This window comes from Protopterus annectens, chromosome 5.part0 (genome assembly GCF_019279795.1).
Source record: "Protopterus annectens isolate FY-2018-M chromosome 5.part0, PAN1.0, whole genome shotgun sequence".
In the NCBI taxonomy this organism is placed as follows: domain Eukaryota; kingdom Metazoa; phylum Chordata; order Ceratodontiformes; family Protopteridae; genus Protopterus; species Protopterus annectens.
The window spans coordinates 1,088,130,928-1,088,153,040 of NC_056735.1; the positions used below are offsets into that span (position 1 = coordinate 1,088,130,928).

At 44.5% G+C, this 22,113-nt stretch overlaps 1 protein-coding gene across 1 annotated transcript in view; it reads right to left on the minus strand.

Annotated features, from left to right (window-relative positions):
- MAP4K4 (mitogen-activated protein kinase kinase kinase kinase 4) overlaps positions 1-22,113 on the minus strand; it is a 3,343,981-nt gene that overhangs the window by 1,890,073 nt on the left and 1,431,795 nt on the right. Inside the window, exon 15 of the mRNA XM_044071965.1 lies at positions 14,533-14,619. Coding sequence (XP_043927900.1) covers positions 14,533-14,619 — 87 coding nt within the window. The remainder of the gene's footprint in view (positions 1-14,532; positions 14,620-22,113) is intronic.

Below are 22,113 nucleotides of genomic sequence, written 5' to 3' on the forward strand. Positions count from 1 at the left end.
TTTAAAATGTGCTAAGCTTTGTTATACAACCTGCACATGTAGTAAAGATCAGCGCGCACACACACACACAGTACCAAGTAAACTTCACTTGTCCAAATAGTACCAAAAATCAAACATGCCTTAAAAATAAGCATTTAGAGATTCCCTTGTCAGAAATGAAAGAATCTCCACAGAAAATGCAAACAAAATAATTTCCTGTAAAACTGTGATTTAATAATCAAAATGGATGCAGAAGTTTTAAATCAATAGCAAATGTCATACAAATAAGACAAAAGTGAAAAACGCAATATTTTGTTTAATTTGGAAATACTGACAGGAAACAAACAGGGACAATTAAAGTATGGCACAAAATTGTTCAACTGACATGACAGGACATCAGTTTTCCCTAGTACAAATCATAAAACACTTTAGAAAAGCCCCATAACTGCTTAAAAGCACTATTAAGCATACAAACAAGTTAGAATTTTATGCTCAGAATTCCCAGAGAATTTACTAGTGCAGTAAATTTCAAATGTATTAAAATAAAAAGTTAACACAGGTGTGTATGTGTGTGTGTGTGTGTACATACATATATATATATATATATATATATATATATATATATGGATATACATATGTACATATATTTACATATAAAAAACAAAAAACAAAAATATAAAAAAGAGGAACAGTACGTCCCAAAAAGATCTTATCTGAGTCTCAAAGCTGCAATCCACCAATGCAGGCTGCTGAGGAGAAATCAGCTGCGTGATTCCTACAGGTGGTACTAAACGACTGGACAAATGACTTCCTGTGACAAGGGCTAGGCTTCCCTGATGGGAAGGGTTAGCCGATCCCCTAGTTCAGGGAGTCAGCAGATGGCATTCTGAGCTCTGGAAGGTTGCTAGTGTGCGTTTGTTCAGGCACAAATCCATAAGCCCTTGAGACAGAGTGAATGATGAACATGAGGAGTTAAGTCCTGACATCACCCATGAATATATCTAGAGATGCAGGATGCAAATCAATCCATAAAAATACCTGTAACAGCACACTAATATCTCGAGCAGACCAAAAGGATACACGATAAAACATATCAAATATAGCAGAGGTGTCTAAAACCACTAGGGTCAAGTAAATCATCTCAGAAAAATAAGATTGCTAAATACCCTTTTGAGGGGCATCTCTACACTGAAACCAGACTGAAATGAACTGCTATTATAAGTGACTTTTTCAAGGATCTTTTCAAAAACAGACGGCTTAAGAAAGGATTGCAAATTACCCAGATCATCTGCATCTAAAACAGGTGTTCTAAGAACTGGAATGACTAAAGCTTCCTCTAAAACTGATGAAGTCTCCGTCCCTAATGGGGGCATGTTGATTTGGTAAAGAACTGGTCCTATTCACCTCTAGGTATGATGTAATAAACCTAGTGGATCCAGTCTGTAAGTGGTAGTACACATCCAAAAGACCGTAGTAAAACGATCACCATAACTAAGACTACTAAACTCATACCATGTGTCCCAATGTCCTGCTTTTGCCCATTACCTCATAAAACGTTTGATTTTCTGGTAAATCAAGGAGGATTATAATCTATCAATAATGATAGACACTAGAGTTTTATAGTTTTTGTTATTCAGAAAATTGATGTAGACGTAAAACCTGTTCTATTAACATTGTTAGTCAGTCAAAATTTGTCCCTGATTTTGGACCTTTGTCCCCCATTTTTCTGGCTTTTTTTTAGAATTCTAGCAAATAAGTTAAGAGGTATGACTCAGACCAGTTCCAACATGGTTCTCTTTCCAGAGCACCCACCGTCCTAGAGAACAAACCTTAACTAACTCCCAGCCTGATCAAAGCAAGCTTACTTGCAAAGTACTAACCAGGTAACGTGAATTCTTCTTCTGAATACCACCAGGAAAAGTGCTTCAGATTGGTTTGCTGTCACTAAGATCTCCCAGGATAAATACAAATATTTCCTTCCAGATCTCCACATGGTAAACTGAAAAAACACTCCCAACAGAAACCTATCCTAAAATGATAACAGTGTGAAGACATGCTCTAAATGCTATCCTGTTCTTCTCAGACTACAAAGCTAAAGACTGTACCATAGCTTATATGGCATAAACTATATAAAGCACGAACAAGACTTAAGCATAAGAAATCAAATGAAGCACTCTAGACCCCCCTTATAGGCCTCAACAGCCTCATCCAGACCTCAGCAATAAACTCCAATACCTGCTGATGTAAAACATTAACTATTAACTCTAGAGTGACCAGACTTAGGTTTCTGGAAAACACAATACCCAGGGCATGATAAACCACATAGCAAACCAGGCTGCAGTCTGACTATCACCGTTTCCATTATCAGGTCATTGGTAACACCCACATGAAAAAGTCCAATGTATGCACTTGTTTAAGGGTAGCAAAGTTAACAGAATGAGCAAACCTGAACTCCTTCACAATACAAAGGAATTTTTTTTTGTAATCATCATCATGAAGCTTGATGCTTAAGTCACCCTGAATTAATCATCTGAATGACATCAGTACTAAGGAGACATGCATGTCCATGAACTACTGACAGAACATCCTTGCACCACAAGGTGTACACTAGATAAGGAGGTACTGACAAGTTAGCTTCTACAGTCATGACACTGTTAATGACCTAGTAGTTCCTGCCTTAACCTCCTTCAACACTATGGTTAAATGGTAGAAGATGGTGATCCCATTTCCAGATTGATGCAGCATACAATGCAAAAAGTACAGTTTTGTACCTACCATAAATGTAGATGTCCGATAGGTATGCATCTGCAGTCCTTACATATGGGTTGTCCTGCCTCAGGCAGCCCTTCGTTCGGCCGGATTCCAAAGACTGGGTCCGGCGTCGGCTGATGTTGCCCCTTCCCCGACGTCAGAGCGCCTGGGGTATAAAAGTGTCAACCGACGCCATCTTCCTCAGTTTTTCTTGCCCCAGATGCCAGGTGCCCTCTAAGGAAGGCTAAATTTGGTAGAAATACAAAATATTGCAAACATGCACAGTAATATAAAACAAATACACCATAATAGATAACCCCATTTAGCTATAAGAGGGATAAGTACCCAAGAAGTACCACAGAGGGGAAGGAGGGAGGGTAAACCTGACTGCAGATGCATACCTATCGGACATCTACATTTATGGTAGGTACAAAACTGTACTATGTCCTTCAAGGATGCATCTGCAGTCCTTACATATGGGTAGAATACCATAGCCAAGCTGGGGGAGGTAGGCTCTAAGAAAATGATGGTGTAGCTAGAATGCCCTGCAGGACTGCCGTAGCAAAGCCTGCTCTGGATCTGGAATATAAGGGTAAATTGTAATGCTTGGAAAATGTATGCACGGAGCTCCATGTAGCAGCTTCTAAAATGTCCTTGGTAGCCAACCCTCTTAAGAAGGCTGTGGAGGTGGCTGTAGCTCTGGTGGAATGAGGTCTGATGCTAGCTGGCACAGCTTTTCCATGATAAGAATAGCAGAATCGAATGCAATTTCCTATCCATTTTGAAATTGTCTGTTTGGAAATTGCTTTTCCTTGAATGCCTGCAGCATATGCTACCAACAGCTGGTCAGTTTTTCTGAGTCTTAGTTCTGTCCAAGTAGTAGCGTAACTGTCTGTGAATGTCCAGGGTATGCAGAAGTTTCTCTCCCTTGTTTTGTGGGTTTGGAAAGAAGGTAGGCAGGTGAATAGCTTGGTTCAATGAGACCCTGGATACCACCTTTGGCATGAATGAAGGATTGGTTCTCAAGGAGACTCTGTCCTGATGGAAAATAAGAAATGGTTGTACTGCCATGAGTGCCTGCAATTCAGATACTCTTCTTGCTGAGGTTATGGCCAGAAGGAAGGCAGTCTTCCAAGACAGGAACTGTAACTCTGAAGATGCTGCTGGTTCAAAGGGAGGTAAAGTCAACTTTTCCAACATGAAGTTAAGGTCCCATGTAGGCACTGGTGGTTTTCTTGGAGAATTGATGTTTTTAATTCCTCTTAGAAACTGCCTTAGGAGAGGATGAGAGAAGACAGGTGGATCAGTATTGTATTCTGCTGAAATTGCTGAAGCATGAATTTTTATGGAAGAGTAAGAAAGGCCATTATGGAGCATGTCTGCCAAGTATTCCAGGATATGTGCCATGCTCACCACTGTGGCATCTAGGCCCTTTGCGGTGCTCCAAGTGTGGAATCTTTTCCATTTTGCTGAATATGTCTTTCTCGTGGAAGGTCTGCGAGCTTCCATGATGATGATATCCTTCACTCTCTTGGATAGCTTTTCCTGGTGAGGAGTCAAGGTATTCTCCAGGCTGTCAGCTGCAGGGTTTTCAGGCTGGAGTGCAGAGTTTTGTAATTGTGCTGTGTCAGAAGGAGTGTCCATAGTGGTAGAGGCCACGGTTTCGTGTGTGACAGGCTCCGTAACAGTGGGTACCAGTGCTGCCTTGGCCAATCCGGGGCTATTAGAATCACTTTTGGCTGCTCTGTCTTGATTTTCAGTAAGACCTTGGTCATCAGTGGGAGTGGTGGAAATGCATACACTGTTAGAGTATTCCAACTGAAAGAGAGGGCGTCCACTTTCCATGCTTGTGGGTGGTATGTCCTTGTGCAGAATTTCTTCAGCTGATGATTGTGGTGGGAGACAAAAAGATCTATGTCCGGCCTCCCCCATGATTGTGTTACCTGAAGGAAGATGTCTGGGTGCAGCATCCATTCGTGTGGGTCCATGGTATTTCTGCTTAGGCTGTCCGCCAGTATATTGTCTTTTCCTGGCACAAACTGGGATTGCAGCTCTATATTGAGTTTTAGGGAAAGTTCCCAAAGATTCATTGCTAGTCTGCAAAGAGAGTAGGAATGGGTACCTCCTTGCTTGTTTATGTACCACATAACTGTGGTATTCTGTCCTTATTAGCAGGTGGCCTTGATGTAGAAAGAGCTTGAAGGCCTCGATTGCATGAATCACTGCCAGCATTTCCTTTTGGTTTATGTGCATGCGCAATTCTTTCTGAGAACATAGACCTTGGATGCATCTGTCCTCCATATGTTCTCCCCATCCATGGTCTGAAGCGTCCGAGGTAATGGTTTGGCTGGTTACTGGTTTGCTGAAAGGCAGGCCCCTGTTTGACTGGCTTGCTTGGGCCCACCACAGGAATTCCTTTTGAAGGCATGGAATGAGTGGTATCAAAGCTTCTAGGCTGTGATTGTGCTGAGACCATAAACTCCTTAGGTACCATTGTAGTTTTCTCATATGCAGCCTTGCTTGTGGAATCAGAAGAATGCACAATGCCATGTAACTCAGGGCCTGCAGGATTTTCCTTGCAGTCATCTGAGTTTGTTTTGTTAGATTTTTGAAGTAATCCTGTAGCTGTCTTTGTTTTTCTTCTGTGAGAAAAGTCATTTGGGTGGTTGTATCTAGTTCCGCACCCAGAAAAGTTATTCTTTGGGATGGCACAAGTCTTGACTTGTGAATGTTGACTGTGTATCCCAAGGCCTGTAGTAGGCGGATGGCATAATTCAAATGTTTTTCCAAGGTTTGTTGGCTGTCTGCTTGTATAAGGCAGTCATCCAGATACGGGTATATTTGAATCCCCTGAAGTCTGCAGTGTGCAATTACTGATGCCAGGCATTTCGTGAATACTCTGGGCACAGTAGATAAGCCAAAGGGCAATGCTGAGAATTGATAATGCTCTGAATCTGCAAGAAATCTGAGGTGTCTTCTGCAACTTTGTCTGATAGGGACATGCAGGTATGCCTCCTTGAGGTCTAGAGTTACCAGCCAAGACCCCTTGCCCAGCATGGGAAGGAGTTGCTGTAGGGTCAGCATTTTGAATTTTGGCACAATGAGATAAGTATTCAGTGCGGACAAATCGAGAATAGGCCTCCATTGTTTTTCTTTTCTTGGGACAAGGAATAGTCTGGAATAAAATCCTTGTCCTTGTTCTGCGAGAGGAACCTTTTCTATAGCTTTCATTTGCAATAGGTTGGCAATTTGTTTCAAAGCCTCTGCCCTCTGATTTGTTGGCAGGTTTGGCATTCCCTTTCTTTCTGGTAATGTATGGAAATGGAACCTGTATCCTTTGTCTGTTATTTGCAGTGTCCATTTGTCCCTTGTAATACTGTGCCAATTTCTTGAGAATAAAGACAACTTTCCGCCCAAAGGTGCTTCTAATTGAGCCCTGGTCGGCGGGGTCAAGGTGAAGTCATTGAGTCTGTCCTTGTGCAGCAGTTGTTGGACCTGCACTACCTCTCTGGTTAGGAGGCTGCCATTGACGTCCTCTGTAGGAGCCTCTAGCTTGCCCTCTACCTCTGGCACGCCTGTTCTTGCCTCTTTGAAATCTCTCTTCTGGAAAGGACCAATTCTTAGAAGGCCAATTTCTGCTGAATCTTGGTGGTTGTACCTGGAGGAAATCTTTGACTGTTTGTACAAATTTTGCCTTTTCCTCAAATTTCTTTAAGACCTCTTGAGCAGTGGAGCCAAATAACTTTTGCTTTTCCAGTGGAGCATCCAGAAGCTTAGCCTTAACATGATCTGGCAGAGATTGTTCCTTCAGCCAGGCATGTCTACGTATGACTGCACCTGTCATTGCTGACCTACATGAAGCTTCCAATGCATCATAACCACACTGCAAGAAATGGTTGCTAACCTGTTGTGAATTATGTACCAGATCCTGAAGTGACTTACGATCTAGGGGTTCAGGCGAAGACAGTTTTTTCTGCAATTCATCTAACAAATACTCTTGGTACTGTATCATATGAAATTGACAATTTAAAGCCCTCATAGACAGAGTGGAAGAAGTGTACATTTTTTTACCCCATCTCTCTAAAGCCCTGGACTCCCTTTCAGAGGGGAGTGGATTTTTAGTAGTGGCAGCTGCAACCCCTTTAGGACCCTGGGAAATAGTTTCTGGGTCAGCAGAGTGGGCCTTGTAAAGGAAATGATGTGAGTCCGGGACCCTGTAGTACCTACCGGGTTTAACAGGAGCCGGAGGAAGGGTGTCAGGGGTAGTGCTAGACTCAGAATACACATCATCAATGACACTTAAAACAGGAGGGATAGCCAAAGGTCTATGCTGAGGTAAATGAAGAAAAGTCCTTAATCTCTTCCTGGAATCGGAGAATTCCTGGCCCTGCCATTGGAAATGCTCTCTCATGGAGTGAAGGGTCTCCCCAAAGGACAGCTCTTCAGGAGGGGAGGCAGAGGGAATAGATTCCTCTGCATCAGAATCCTCGTAGGCCGTGAAGGCCTCCTCCTGGTAGTCTGATAGAGCAGAGCCATCAGAGGCCTCATCAGAGGACTGAGTTTCAGCAGACTCAACCCTGGGCCTTTTGTCTATTGGGGGTTGAGAGCCCCTGTCCGGATGAGGCTGAGAGCCCCTAATTAAGGAAATAATGTCCTCAGCCAAACTTAGTATCTGAGAACCTGTAGTGGATCCCCGAGAAATAGACTTGGGAGGCAGAGTTTTTTGTTGCTTAGCAGCTTTAGCCCTAGTGAAAGCTTTTATGGACATGGATGCAGGGGGCCTGGCTGCCCCACGTGCTGGAGTAGTTTTGTCTAGGGGAATGGTGTCGGTAGGTTCCTGAACACCAGTTTCCGAGGGTAATTCTATAACCAACTCAGAAAAGGCCTCCGGGACCGAGGCTGACGGGCGAGCGGTTTCTACGGACGGAAGTACCAAGGACTCTGCTTCAGCCGAGACAGAGACACTCGCGGCAGGCCTAGGAGCGGTTTCAGCCGAAACCACGGTCTGTGTGTGTCAGTCCTTGTCCTTCCGTTTCTTGGTTTAATGAGAAGTCGGAGTCTCCGACGGCATTTTATAAGAGAAACTAGCCCCAAAAAATTCCTCTGCAAACTCCGACCGATGCCTAAGAGTGCGTCGATTAAAGGAGGCAAAGGCAGTACAGGCCGAGACGTCGTGGTCTGGGCCTAGGCAGGGGAGGCAGTAGGAATGGAAATCCTTATGTGGTATTTGTTTCCCACAAGTCAAGCAATTATTAACTTTAAGCGTTTGATCTGACATCGGCTGAGGCAAGAAAGAGTCCCCAACGGGGTACTTAGCTTTTTGAAGTCTTCGGTAGCTGAAGTTACAGGAGCTGGACGACCGGCACTTGCGAACTGCTTCTGCTTCGGGCACCACGCGGCAAGAAAGACTGAGGAAGATGGCGTCGGCTGACACTTTTATACCCCAGGCGCTCTGACGTCGGGGAAGGGGTGACATCAGCCGACGCCGGACCCAGACTTTGGAATCCAGCCGACCGAAGGGCTGCCTGAGGCAGGACAACCCATACGTAAGGGCTGCAGATGCATCCTTGAAGGACATCCTGGAGGCACTACCAACATAAGAAAAAAAGAGTCAAACTGACTTACGTTACAGATCATGGCTGAAAAGTGTTGTGTGATTACAGAACTACCTATTTAACAAATTCCAAATAAAATACAGTCTGCATAGTTTTGTAAAGAGCTCTGTTTTCCCCTATCTCAAAGACTTGTCTGTGGAAAATGATGACCGCCTAAATTATCCCACAGATGCATGTATGATCACGTTGTTGTGTGCTGTGTATTCAGTGACGGAAAGGCACCACATCCAGAATTACTTTCTCTGAATTGCACCCAATGACTCTCTGGATGGGGTCTGGCTCCCCTGCATCCCTAAAGTGGTTTAGATGAGTAAGCAGAGAACGAATTAACAGACAATTTAATGTAATCAATTAAAATGTATGTTTTGGTGGAAAAAAAGTACAGTTTTGTACCTACCATAAATGTAGATGTTAGAGTGTATTCACTGCTGCAGTCATCACACTTGGGTTATCCTGCCGTCAGGCGGTCCTGCAGTCGGCCAGAGTTCCAAATTCTTGGTCCGGCGTCGGTTGCTGTCGCTTCTTCCCTGATGTCAGTGCGCCAGGGGTATACAAGATGCAGCCGACGCCATTTTCTTCAGTTTTTCTTGCCCCAGATGTCAGGTGCCCCCAAATAGGTAGGCAATACATATTGCTAATAAAACATACATAAAAAATGAAACCAATACCTTCAGTTACAAGCAAATACAGCATATAGGTTGTATAGGGTAGAAAGGTATAGATAAGTCCCAGCTAAGAAAGTGGGGATGGAGGGAGGGTAACCTGGACTGCAGCAGTGAATACACTTGAATATCTACATTTATGAGAGGTACAAAATTGTACTATGTTCATCGTGTTTCACTCCTGCAGTCATTACACTTGGGTAGAATCCCAAAGCTGAGGTTGGGTGGCTGGCTCTATAGAGGATTTGGGGTGGCTATGAGGCTCTGCAGCACTGCAGTGGCAAAGCCAGCTCTGGATTTAGAGCAAAGAGGCAAGTGGTAATGCTTGGTAAATGTGTGCACTGAACTCCAAGTTGCAGCTTCCAAAATATCCTTGGTAGGTGCTCCTCTAAGGTAGGCAGTTGAGGTGGCTGTTGCCCTGGTGGAATGTGGCCTAATGTTGCTAGGTACAGTTTTTCCATGCTGTGTATAGCAAAAACGGATAGTGTCCTATCCACTTTGAAATGTTCTGCTTTGAAATAGCCTTTCCCTGTGATCCAGCAGCATATGCTACAAACAATTGCTCAGTTTTCCTGAAAGCTTTTGTTTTGCCCAAGTAGAAGTGTAACTGTCTGTGTATTTCCAATGAATGCAGAAGTCTCTCCCCTTTATTCTGGGGATTTGGATAAAATGTTGGCAAGTGAATAGTTTGGTTAAGAGCCACACTGGATACCACCTTTGGCATAAATGTAGGGTTTGTTCTTAAAGAAACCCTGTCCTGATGAAAAATGATGAAAGGTTCCACTGCCATTAGTGCCTGTAACTCTGAGACTGTTCGTGCTGAGCTTAATGCCAGAAGCAGAGCAGTTTTCCATGACACATTTTAATTCTGCTGAATTGGCTGGCTCAAAAGGAGGTAAAGTTAGTTTTTCCAAGACAAAGTTGAGGTCCCAAGTTGGTGCTCTCCGGGGCGGTCTTATGTTTTTAGCCCCTCTGAGGTACTGTTTTAATAATGGATGAGAGAAAATAGGAGGATCCATGTTGTAATGAGCTGAGATGGCCGAGGCGTGGATCTTAATGGATAAAAGGATAGGCCTTTGTCCAGCATCTCAGTTAAGTATTGTAATATCTGAGGAATATTTGGGACAAGAGGGTCAAAGCTTTGAGCCTGGTTCCAGGTGCAGAATCTCTTCCACTTTTCTGCATAGGACTTTCTGGTGCTGGGCCTCCTGGCCTCCAAAATGACATCCATAACAGCTTTAGAGAGAGGTGTTGGCTGCTTGGCTAAGTAATCTGCCATGCAGCCAGGTTTAAGGTTTTGAGCTGGCTGTGTGCAGGATCTGATTGTTTTGTTGAGTCAGCAGGTGAGGAATTTGAGGTAAAATCCAAGCTGGGTCTTGAGCCAAGTTCTTTAAAATTGGGTACCAGTGCTGGCGTGGCCAGTCTGGGGCAATCAGGATCATTTTTGGCCTTTCTTGTCTGGCTTTTAGGAGTACCTTTAAAAGGAGAGGCAGTGGTGGGAAGACATAAACGTTTAGGGTTTTCCTGCTGAACGAGAGGGCATCCACTTTCATGCTTGTGTGTGATGAGTCCTTGTGCAGAATTTCTGTAGTTAGTAGTTCAGAGGGGAGGCAAAAAGATCTATGTCTGGGCACCCCTATTTTTGTGTTATGCTGAATACTTGTGGATTTAATTTCCACTCGTGAGGATCCATGATGTTTCTGCTTAAGTCGTCTTGCAGAGTATTTTTCTTTCCTGGCAAGAATTGTGCTTGCAGATGAACTTGATAGGTTAGTGCTGTGTTCCACAAAGTCATGGCTTGTCTGCAGAGGGGATAGGAATGAGTGCCCCCTTGCTTGTTTATGTACCACATAACTGTGGTGTTGTCAGTCTTTAGTAATAGTTGTCCTGGATGCAGAAGGTCATTGAAAATTGTTAGGGCATTTTGTACAGCTAGCATCTCTTTTTGATTGATGTGAAGATGCATTTGGTCTGCGGCCCACTTGCCCTGAATACATTTTCCTGCCACGTGTGCTCCCCAGGCGTAATCCGAAGCATCTGTTGTTAATGTCTGCCTGGCTGTGGGTAAAGTGAAAGGCTGTCCCTTGTTGTGGTGACATGCCTGTGGCCACCATCGAAAGTCCTGTTGCAGGCAGGGAATAAGTGGTATTACTGTTTTCAAACTGAGACAGTGTTGAGTCCAAACACTTTTTAGGTACCATTGTAATTTCCTCATATTCAATCTGGCATATGGTATTAGTAGAATGCAGGACGCCATGAACCCCAAGGCTTGCAGAATTTTTCCTGCAGGGAGTTGGGTTTTTGTTGCCATCAATTGAAAGTACTGAGTCAGTTGTCCTTGCTTGTCTGGCGTGAGATAAGCCATCTGGGCCATTGTATTTAAGCTGGCACCCAGGAATATTATCTCTTGTGAGGGCACTAGTTTTGACTTCTTTTCGTTTACTGTGTACCCTAGAAAAATTAGCAACCTTTTTACAAAAGCCAGATGCTTTAGAAGAATGTCCTTGCTCTCTGCTTGAAGAAAGGCAGTCGTCCAAGTAGGGATATATTTGAATTCCTTTTTGTCTGCAAAATGCAATTACTGGTGCCAGGCATTTTGTAAAGACCCTGAGCGCAGTAGATAAGCCAAAGGGCAGTGCAGAGAATTGGTAATGCATTGTGCCAGCTATGAATCTGTGGTATCTTCTGCAATTTTGTCTGATTGGGACATGCAGGTATGTCTCTTTGAGGTCCAAAGTAACAAGCCAAGCCTTCTTGCCCAGCATGGGAAGAAGTTGCTGTAGTGTCAACATCTTGAATTTCTGAACATCCAGGTAAGTATTTAGAGTAGATAGGTCCAGTATGGGTCTCCAGGCTTTGTCCTTTCTGGGGACCAGGAAACGTCTTGAGTAAAATCCTTGTCCTTGTTCCTGTTGTGGCACTTTTTGAATAGCTTTCATGTCCATGAGGGCTGTAATTTGTTTTTGTGCCTCTGCCCATTGATTTTGTGGCAGAGGTCTGGCATTCCTTTTGGCCTTGGTGGAGTGTGAAAGTGGAACCTGTAACCTTGAGAGACAATATTCAGAACCCATTTGTCTTGGGTGATTATATGCCAATTTTGTGAAAAAAGTGCTAGTTTTCCCCCTAAGGGAGCTGCCAAAAGGTAAGTGCTTGGCATTTGAAGGGGGGAAGTCATTGGGACTGTTTCCTATAAGGTTGTGACTTGTCTTCCCCTCCTTTTGGGGTTGAAGCACCCCACTGTCGTGGTCTGTAAGAGCCTTGGGGCTGAGATCTGCCTCTTGGGCGTCTGTATCTGCCTCTTTGTGGTCTGACACTGGAAAGGACCAATTTTTTGAAGGCCAATTTCTGCTAAATCGAGGTGGCTGCACCTGTAAGAAATCCTTCACTGTTTGCATAGATTTTGCCTTATCCTCCATTTTCTTTAATACCTCTTCTGCCTTAACACCAAATAAAATATCATGCTGTAATGGAGCATCCAATAAATTTGCCTTAACATGATCAGGTAAACCTTGTTCTTTTAACCAAGCATGTCTTCGGATCACGGATCCTGTAAATGTGGCTGTACAAGAAGCCTCTAATGAATCAAAACCACATTGCAGAGTATGTTTTCCCACTTGTTCAGCTGCATGCAATAAATCCTGCATTTCCTTATAGTCAGGATCTTCTGAGCTTGTAAGCATGTTCTGTTTTAACAGAGACATTAAATATTGCTGGTATTTAAGCATGTGGAACTGGCAATTTAAAGCCCTTACTGCTAAATTTGCAGAAATGTAAACTTTCTTCCCCCATCTATCTTATCTAATGCTCTAGAATCCCTGTCAGAGGGAACTGGATTTTTGGTAGTGGAAGCCTTTACCCATTCAGGACCCTGGGAAATAGTTTTTGGGTCAGCAGCAGGGTTTTTATAAAGAAATTTGTGAAAGTCAGGGACTCTGTAGTACCTGTCTGGCTTGACTGGTGCTGGGGGCAAAGAATCAGGGGTTAAACTGGATTCAGAGAATACATCATCCACAATATCTAACAAAGGCAGAATAGCAAGGGGCCTGTGTTGAGGCAATAAAAGAAAATCTCTGAGCCTTTTCTTGGATTCTGAATAATCCTGGCTCTCCCAATGGAAATGCTCCCTCATGGTATGTAAAGTTTCCCCAAAAGAGTAATCCTCAGGAGGAGAGGCTGAAGGGATAGATTCTTCAGCATCAGAGCCCTCATACGGGGGTAAAGAGTATCCCTGGTCTGAAGAGGAATCAGAAGAAATGGAAACCTGGTCAGAGGAATCAGTCTGTAGCCTGCCTAGGCCTTTTATCGGGGGGGGGGGTGGGTGGGAACCCCTGATCAGAGTAATTATGTCTTCGGCCATTTTGAGCATCTGTTTTTTAGGCATGGAGGCCTGTCCAGGTGAATGCTGTACTTGTTTCTTTGTCTTTAATGGAGTTTTAAACTTGGTTGTTGTTTTGATGGCAAGCTGTGAAGGTCTGAAAACACCCTCAGAAACCAATGCCTGCTCAGCGGCTCCGGACCCATCTGAGGGGTTAATTTCCATAGGCCCAATACCTTGAGTTTCCAGAGGCCTAGAAATCTCCACGTGGGAGTCGGAGGCGGCCTGTGGCTCTGAGGTAGCGGGTGTCAGGGGCTGTGAAAGCACCTCACTGAGAACCGGCGACTGGCCTAGAAGAGGCTTCATCAGTTTTGGACCTTGGATGCCTGTCCTTATCTTTGTCTTTGCGTTTTTTGTGTATTCCGGTCGTCGGTTGTTCAGACGGCATGGTATAATTTAACCTTCGGCCAAAATAATGGAGAGCAAAATCAAACAGACGTTTAATAGTGCGCTTGTTAAATCTAGCACAAAACCGACAACTAGTGACGTCGTGGTCTGGGCCAAGGCATGGAATACAGTAAGAATGAAAATCCTTATGAGGTATTTGCTTCCCACAATAAATACAATTATTAACTTTTACTGACATCAGTCTGAGGCAAGAAAAAGTTTCCCCAATGGGGTACTTAGCTATAGTGAAGACTTTGGTTTTGAAATTCGCAAATCTCAGGAGTCGGCCGACCAGCACTTGCGAACTGCTTTTGCTTCGGGCACCCCGCGGCAAGAAAGACTGAAGAAAATGGTGTTGGCTGCATCTTATATACCCCTGGCGCACTGAAGTCAGGGAAGAAGTGACAGCAACCGACATCGGACCAAGACTTTGGAACTCTGGCCGACTGTGGGACTGCCTGACGGCCGGATAACCCAAGTGTAATGACTGCAGCAGTGAAACACGATGAACATCCACAGTACCTACAGGAAAGCTATGCATACACAAGCAGCACATGTCAACTCTATACACGGAGAGAATGGAATTTAGGATGGCACCTCAAAGCATGGAGCTGTAAAGCAGATGTCTTACTACAAGCCACTTCTTACTACTTTGTTATTCAGAAGTTCAGCTGCTCCACTGAAGTGTTTGCACAAATCTGCACATCAAATGTCACAATTGGGACTGCCAACCATGCAGACTACAAACAGCACAAAACCTTACCAGTAACATGGCCTGTTCCTGGAGCAGTTGCTGCTGAAGGATTTCCAAGTGACGTTGCTCTTCTTCTAGTTGTCGTCTGATGAATTCCTATCACAAAGCAAGATTAAATACTGTATGGAGGGTAACAAAGATATCCTAACCTGACTGGCACAAAAAAAAATCACATTTTAGATTTGGCATGGTAATAACCAGCAATATGCATGAGCCAACACAAAATATGCATAACAAAGATGCAGGTGAAAAACAGAATATTAGTTTATTATGAAACAGTTTCTATGGATAAAGCTGTGACAGCAAATTAAGAAAGTGCATAATTTTTACTTGCTTCTCCTTCCACTTTGACTGTCTAATCATATGATATGCTATGAAACCTCCTACTGTTCATGTGGAGAACAAGGATGGCTCAAGCCAGACAGCTCTTCTGGGAAGGTCCACTGCCCATATACAGCACAGTCTTATCAGACTAACACATTTAGCCTAAAAAGGTCACTGCAAGACTTTGCAAGACAGCAAAATATGGCAAATCAGAGCAGCAGCTCAACAAGTTTTCATTAAGGAGGCCACTGTTACTAGTTAGTCAACCGGGTAAACCCACTAAACACAAGTATGCGTTTACATAGGCAACCCAACAATACTGTGTCTGGATAAGGAAGTTGTTCAAAATCATTCAAAATGCAGACACTGATGGAATCAAAACTAGGACTACAGGATGAAACTCATCAGCATCACACAGCCTTCATCTCCTGTGTTAAAGTGCAGAAAAGGCAAAAAGTACAGTTTTGTACCTACCATAAATGTAGATGTTCGAGTGTTCACACTGCTGCAGTCATTACACTTGGGTTATCCTGCAGTCAGGCGGTCCCGCAGTCGGCCTGAGTTCCAAAGTCTTGGTCTAGTGTCGGTTGCTGTCGCTTCTTCCCTGACGTCAGTGCGCCAGGGGTATATAAGATGCATCTGACGCCATTTTCTTCAGTTTTTCTTGCCCCAGATGTCAGGTGCCCCCAAGTAGGTAGGCAATACATATTGCTAATTAAAAATACACCATAAAAACAATACCTTCAGTTACCAGCAAATACACCCCAAAGGTTGTATAGGATAGAAAGGGTATAGATAAGTCCAGCTAGTTCAGAGTGGATGGAGGGAGGGTAACCTGGACTGCAGCAGTGTGAACACTAACATCTACATTTATGGTAGGTACAAAACTGTACTATGTTCATCATGTTACACTGCTGCAGTCATTACACTTGGGTAGAATCCCAAAGCTGAGGTTGGGTGGCTGGTCTACAAAGAGTTAGGATTGGCTATGAGGCCCTGCAGAACTGCAGTGACAAATCCTGCTCTGGATTTAGAGTAAAGAGGCAGATGGTAATGCTTGGTAAAGGTGTGCACTGAACTCCAAGTTGCAGCCTCCAAAATTTCCTTAGTAGGTACTCCTCTGAGAAAGGCTGTTGAAGTGGCTGTTGCCCTGGTGGAATGTGGCCTAATGTTATTTGGGACTGATTTTCCATGCTGTGTGTAGCAGTACCGAATACAGTGTCCTATCCATTTGGATATAGTCTGCTTTGAGATAGCCTTGCCCTGTGATCCTGCAGCATATTCTACAAACAGTTGCTCAGTTTTCCTGAAAGACTTTGTTTTGTCCAAGTAGAAGCGTTGCTGCCTGTGTATGTCCAAAAAATGCAGAAGTTTCTCCCCTTTATTCTGGGGGTTTGGATAAAAAGTTGGCAAATGGATGGTTTGGTTAAGAGCCACACTAGATACCACTTTTGGCATAAAGGTAGGGTTTGTGCTTAAAGATACCCTGTCCTGATGAAAAATTATAAAAGGTTCCACTGCCATTAATGCCTGTAGCTCTGAGACTCTTCGTGCTGAGGTTACTGCCAGGAGCAGAGCTGTTTTCCAAAGTCTACTCTTCAGTTTTTCCCTTAGAACTGCTCTACTTTCAATCTAAACAGTCTATTCTCTATCCAAAAAGCCCAGCACTTGCTCCTAAAGCATTTATACACAGGTAAAGCACTCAAACAAAAAGAAAGCACTACATCCACCTACAATCCCCTTGAATACCCATTACCCCATAGGTCCTTTCTGACTCAGTTACACAGCAATACCTTACACTATTCTAGCATGTCGAAGGGTCAATTACTGGCGTCCTCTCCAGTTCAGCTGGTGAATCTGGGAATCTTGAGGCAATGTTACAACTGCCTCATGTACACACACAACCCTCTCCTCCTCCCAACAAATACAAATATATGTGAGAGATGTGACTATATAGCCAAACTGGAGGCTGAGCTCTCTCGACTCAGTACTGGCAAAACCAGTCAGGAGGAGAAGGTAACCACACTCACCACAAACCCAGTCTCACATAGACCTATCACAACTGCAAACCAAACACACAAACACACAAAAACATACTCGGAGGATCTAATTAAAAATCTACCAAAACAACAGAGGCCTCCAAAGCAGACATCCAAGCAACCACTACCTCAAAACACAGCACATGCAACACATAGTTCACAAAGTCAGTGTGCCAAACAGTCACAGCCCTTAAGGCCAAACAACATGCCTGATACACTTGTAATACGTGACTCCATAGTCAGACACACTGACGTCCCGCTCACCAGACTGAACAAGGAAAAGGTTACAGTAAGCTGCCTGTCGGGCGCTAGAATCCGCCGCATAACAAAAGCACTCAGGTCACTCCAAAGCAAGTACAAATATGACTCAGTCATTGTCCATGCCGGTGTGAATGACCTGAGACGTACCTCCCTGGACTACATGAAAAGAGACATAGAGGAGCTCTCTGATTATGTAGCCCAGGCTGGTATGACCCTGACCAGCATCTTACCCTCATCAAGAATGATGCCACAGTACAAAGACAAAATGATCAGCTTTAACAATTGGATCAATTACTGGTGTCATTCTAAGGGGATCCAATGTCTGTCTGCTTGGGATGACATGCTTGACAAGCCATGCTGCTTCGCAAGGGACGTCTTGCACCCGTCACCCCTGGGCTTCCGGATATTGGCCAAGGCTCTTGCCACCCCCATAGTGCCTTTTTTAGACAAGGCTCAAAAGACAAACCCACCTCCCTAGAAAACACAACTGGAAAAAAACTAAGGGTAATGCTGCTCAACGCCAGAAGTCTAAACCTCAAGATGCACGCTCTCAAAGCCCTCCTCAGTATGGAGAACATCGATGTCTGTGCAGTGACTGAAACCTGGTTCAAGGCTCCTGAGAGCACCCAGCACTACCAGGTTATACCTCATACCATGCTTTCCGGCCTCAAAACTTGGACTGAACCACAAAACGAGGGGGAGTATCCATATTCAAAGATACCCACACCTCCAGGTTAGTGGCAACGCACGAATCATCTGAGACCATCCAGGTGCAACTAACCATAGGCAAAACTGCCCTACAGTTTGTAGCATGCTACAGACCACCCTCTCAAACCCAGGAACCCCACTCAGCCTTCCTGAAGACACTGGAGAGTACGAATGTGTCTCTCCAAATACCATCATATTGGGAGACTTCAACTACCCAAACATAGACTGGGAGCATTACTCAAGCCCCAACACCCTAGCCCAAAGGTTCCTAGAATTCATAAACTCAAATGCGATGGAACAACTAGTCACCACTCCCACAAGAGGAGATAATATACTAGACCTGATTATCACAAACATGGGGAATACAATGCACCACACCGGAAGTATACCCCTCATTGGTGAGATCAGACCATAAATTAATCTCACTGGAAATCCACATCCCGCCCCCACCCCCAGTACAAAAGACCACAGTGAAGAATTTCTCAAAAGCTGACTTCACACTTCTCAAGACTGAAGTGGTATCCTTCAAGGCCCCTGGGCCAGTGAAAACCACAGCCCACACCGCTGAATCCTTTATAAACGCTTTCTACGGACACCTTCAAGAATGCATGGATCATGCAATCCCAAATAAAACCAAGACCCATTCCCCCAAAGGCAGGCGTCCTGTCTGGTGGATCCCAGCCATAAACAAGCTTTACAACAGGAGGAGGAAGCTACTACATGACAGAGCAAAATCCTCAAAAGGGAAGGCATCCCTGATCAGTACTAGCAAAAAACTACGATCACTCATAAAATCATCCAAGGCCAACTTCGAGAGAAAAATCGCAAAAGACACTAAAGACAATCACAAGACCTTCTTTAGTTATGTTAGAAACCTGGGTGGAAACTCCAAGATAAGCTCAGAGTTAGTCCAAAATGACAAAAAATACACTGAACCCACAGACATTGCCAATATACTGGCAGACAGGTTCAGTGCAAATTTCTCTCCCCCTTCCCCCCCAAAAGGAAAAATATCTATCCCAGTAGAGTGTAGCCTCCCTGACATCTCAGATGCCCAGGTGAGAGCCGCCCTATCCAAAGCTAAAAACACAGCATCAATGGGACCAGACGGTGTCCCGGGTTGCGTGCTACATGGACTCCAAGAGGAACTAAACCTGCACATTAGGCTGCTGTTTAATCTTAGCCTTACTACAGGATACGTACCCAAAGAATGGCGTATAGCAACAGTGGTCCCACTCCACAAAGGAGGTGCTTCTACGGACCCTGGAAATTACCGCCCCATAAGATTGACGAGCCTGGTCTGTAAAGCTATGGAGAGGATCATTATGGAACTCATAAACAAAGACACTGGGGACCTACAGACACTGGATCCTACCCAGTTCAGCTTTGCCAAGGGCAGATCCTGCCTTTTGAACCTGGTCGACTTTTTTGAAACAGTCACTAAGGCCATTGATGAGGGTAAGGCAGTTCACACAGCCTACCTTGATCTTGCAAAAGCCTTCGACACAATACCCCAGTTGGGATCATAGACAAGCTCACCAGCTTAAATGTAAACCCATATGTCATAAGATGGGTTGCAAACTGGCTCAAGGACAGAACCCACAAGGTCAGAATTGCTGGAGCCATTTCAGACTCTAAGCCAGTCACAAGCGGTGTCCCACAGGGCTCGGTCCTGGGACCCCTCTTGTTCGCCATTTATTTTTCCGAGGTGCAAGCAAACATAGGAGGATTGTGGCTCACAAAGTTCGCAGATGACTGCAAACTGGGCGCCATAATTGATACTCCAGCGGACACAAGCATCCTTCAGAAAGGCCTCATAGAAACGGATAACTGGTGCCAGAGCCATGGCCTTAAACTGAACGCCAAAAAAAGTATAGTCATACCCTTTGGGAAAAACAAAGTACCCACAAATTACCACATAGGTGGCAATCCATTAAGTACGGAAGAATTAATCAAGGACTTAGGGACCCAAGTTGACAGTAACCTCTCATTTGACACTCACGTTGCCAAGGTGGTTAGGAAGACCTTCTATATCACCCACCTTATCATGAAAGGATTCACATCTAGATCGAGAGGTCATTGTGCCCCTATACTCTTCCCTTATCAGGCCCATAATTGAGTACAATGTCCCATTTGGGATGTACCTTACCCGACACCTGCAGCAGTTAGAAAGACTCCAAAAGTACCTCACCAAGAGAATCAAGGGTCTCAAACATATGCTGCCCGGCTGAAGAAACTCCAGCTCTACTTAGTCGCATACCGCCTACTCAGAGGCGATCTATGTCTGACATACAAGGCCATGTCCAATCTGGAATTAATGGACATGCTCCACCTCAGAAAATCCAAATCCACCAGAGCCGCGAGAGATTTGAACCTCAACACAGAAATTAACAGGACGTGCTGGAGGGACAGATTCATAACCCAGAGGCTCCCTACACTCTGGAACAGAATCCCAGTCCATGTTAGGCAGAGCCCCTCACTGACTCTCTTCAAGAGAAATCTTTCGAGTGGATGGGAGATCGTAGGTTTACCCCGGGGGTCATTTCTGTGTTACTACTAGACAGAGGCACAGTAAACTAAACCCTAAATGGGCATAGTATTCTCATTCCAAGGGGTGGCAAAAGCCACACACACTCGGGCTAGGCTTATAAATGCCCTAGGGCAGATAGCCTAGTATGAACCTATGATAAAAATTTTAGATCGGCTGTATTGGCTGGCTGAAAAGGTGGTAGGGTCAGTGTTTCCAAAACGAAATTGAGGTCCCAAGTTGGTGTTGGTGCTCTCCAGGGCAGTCTTATGTTTTTAGCCCCTCTGAGGTACTGCTTTAGCAAGGGATGAGAGAATAAAGGAGGATCCGTGTTGCAATGTGCTGAAATGGCAGAGGCGTGGATCTTAATTGAGGAGAAGGATAGGCCTCTGTCCAGCATCTCAGTTAAGTATTGTAAAATCGGAGGAATGTTTGGAACAAGACGGTCAAGGCTTTGAGCCTGGTTCCAGGCGCAGAATCTCTTCCATTTTTCTGAGTAAGCTTTCCTGGTGCTAGGCCTCCTGGCCTCCAAAATGACATCCATAACAGCTTGAGAGAGAGGTGTTGCCTGTTTGACTAATGTATCTGCCATGCAGTCAGGTTTAGGGTTTTGAGCTGACCGTGCAGGATCTGATTGTTTTGTTGAGTCAGAAGGTGTGGAATTTGAGGCAAACTCCATGGTGGTCCTTGAGCCAAGTTGCTTAAAAAAGGGTACCAGTGCTGGTGTGGAGAGTCTGGAGCAATCAGGATCATCTGTGGTTTTTCTTGTCTGGCTTTTAGGAGTACCTTTGAAAGGAGAGGCAGTGGCGGGAAGGTATAAACTTTTAGGTTTTTCCAGCTGAACAGAAGAGCATCCACTTTCCATGCTTGTTTGTGATAAGTCCTTGTGCAGAATTTTTGTACTTGGCAATTCAGTGGGGAGGCAAAAAGATCTATGTCTAGGCATCCCCACTTTTGCGTTACCATGGTGAATATTTGTGGATTCAATTTCCATTCATGAGGGTCCATGATACTTCTGCTTAGATCGTCTGCCAGAGTATTTTTCTTTCCTGGCAGGAATTGTGCTTGCAGGTGGACTTGATACGCTAGAGCTGTGTTCCACAAGGTCACGGCTTGCCTGCATAGGGGATAAGAATGAGTGCCCCCTTGCTTGTTTATGTACCACATTACTGTGGTGTTGTCTGTCTTCAGAAGTAATTGTCCTGCATGTAGAAGGTCCTTGAAAGCTGTTAGGGCATTTTGAACAGCCAACATCTCTTTTTGATTGATGCGAAGATGCATCTGGTCTGTGGTCCACTTGCCCTGAATGCATTTTTCTGCCATATGTGCTCCCCAGGCGTAATCCGAAGCATCTGTTGTTAGACTTTGCTGGCTGTGGGTTGGGTAAAAGGCTGACCCTTGTTCTGGTGACATGCCTGTGCCCACCATCGAAAGTCCTGTTGTAGGCAGGGAATCATTGGTATTACTGCTTCTAAACTGTGAGTGTGTCGAGTCCAAACACTTTTTAGGTACAATTGTAATTTCCTCATATGCAGTCTGGCATATGGTATTAGTAGTATGCAGGATGCCATGAATCCCAGGGCCTGCAGAATTTTTCTTGCAGAGAGATGGGACTTTCTTGCCAGCAACTGAAAATATTGTGTTAGCTGAACTTGTTTGTCTGGCGTGAGGTAAGCCATCTGGGCCATTGCATTTAAGCTGGCACCAAGGAATATAATCTGTTGCGAGGGC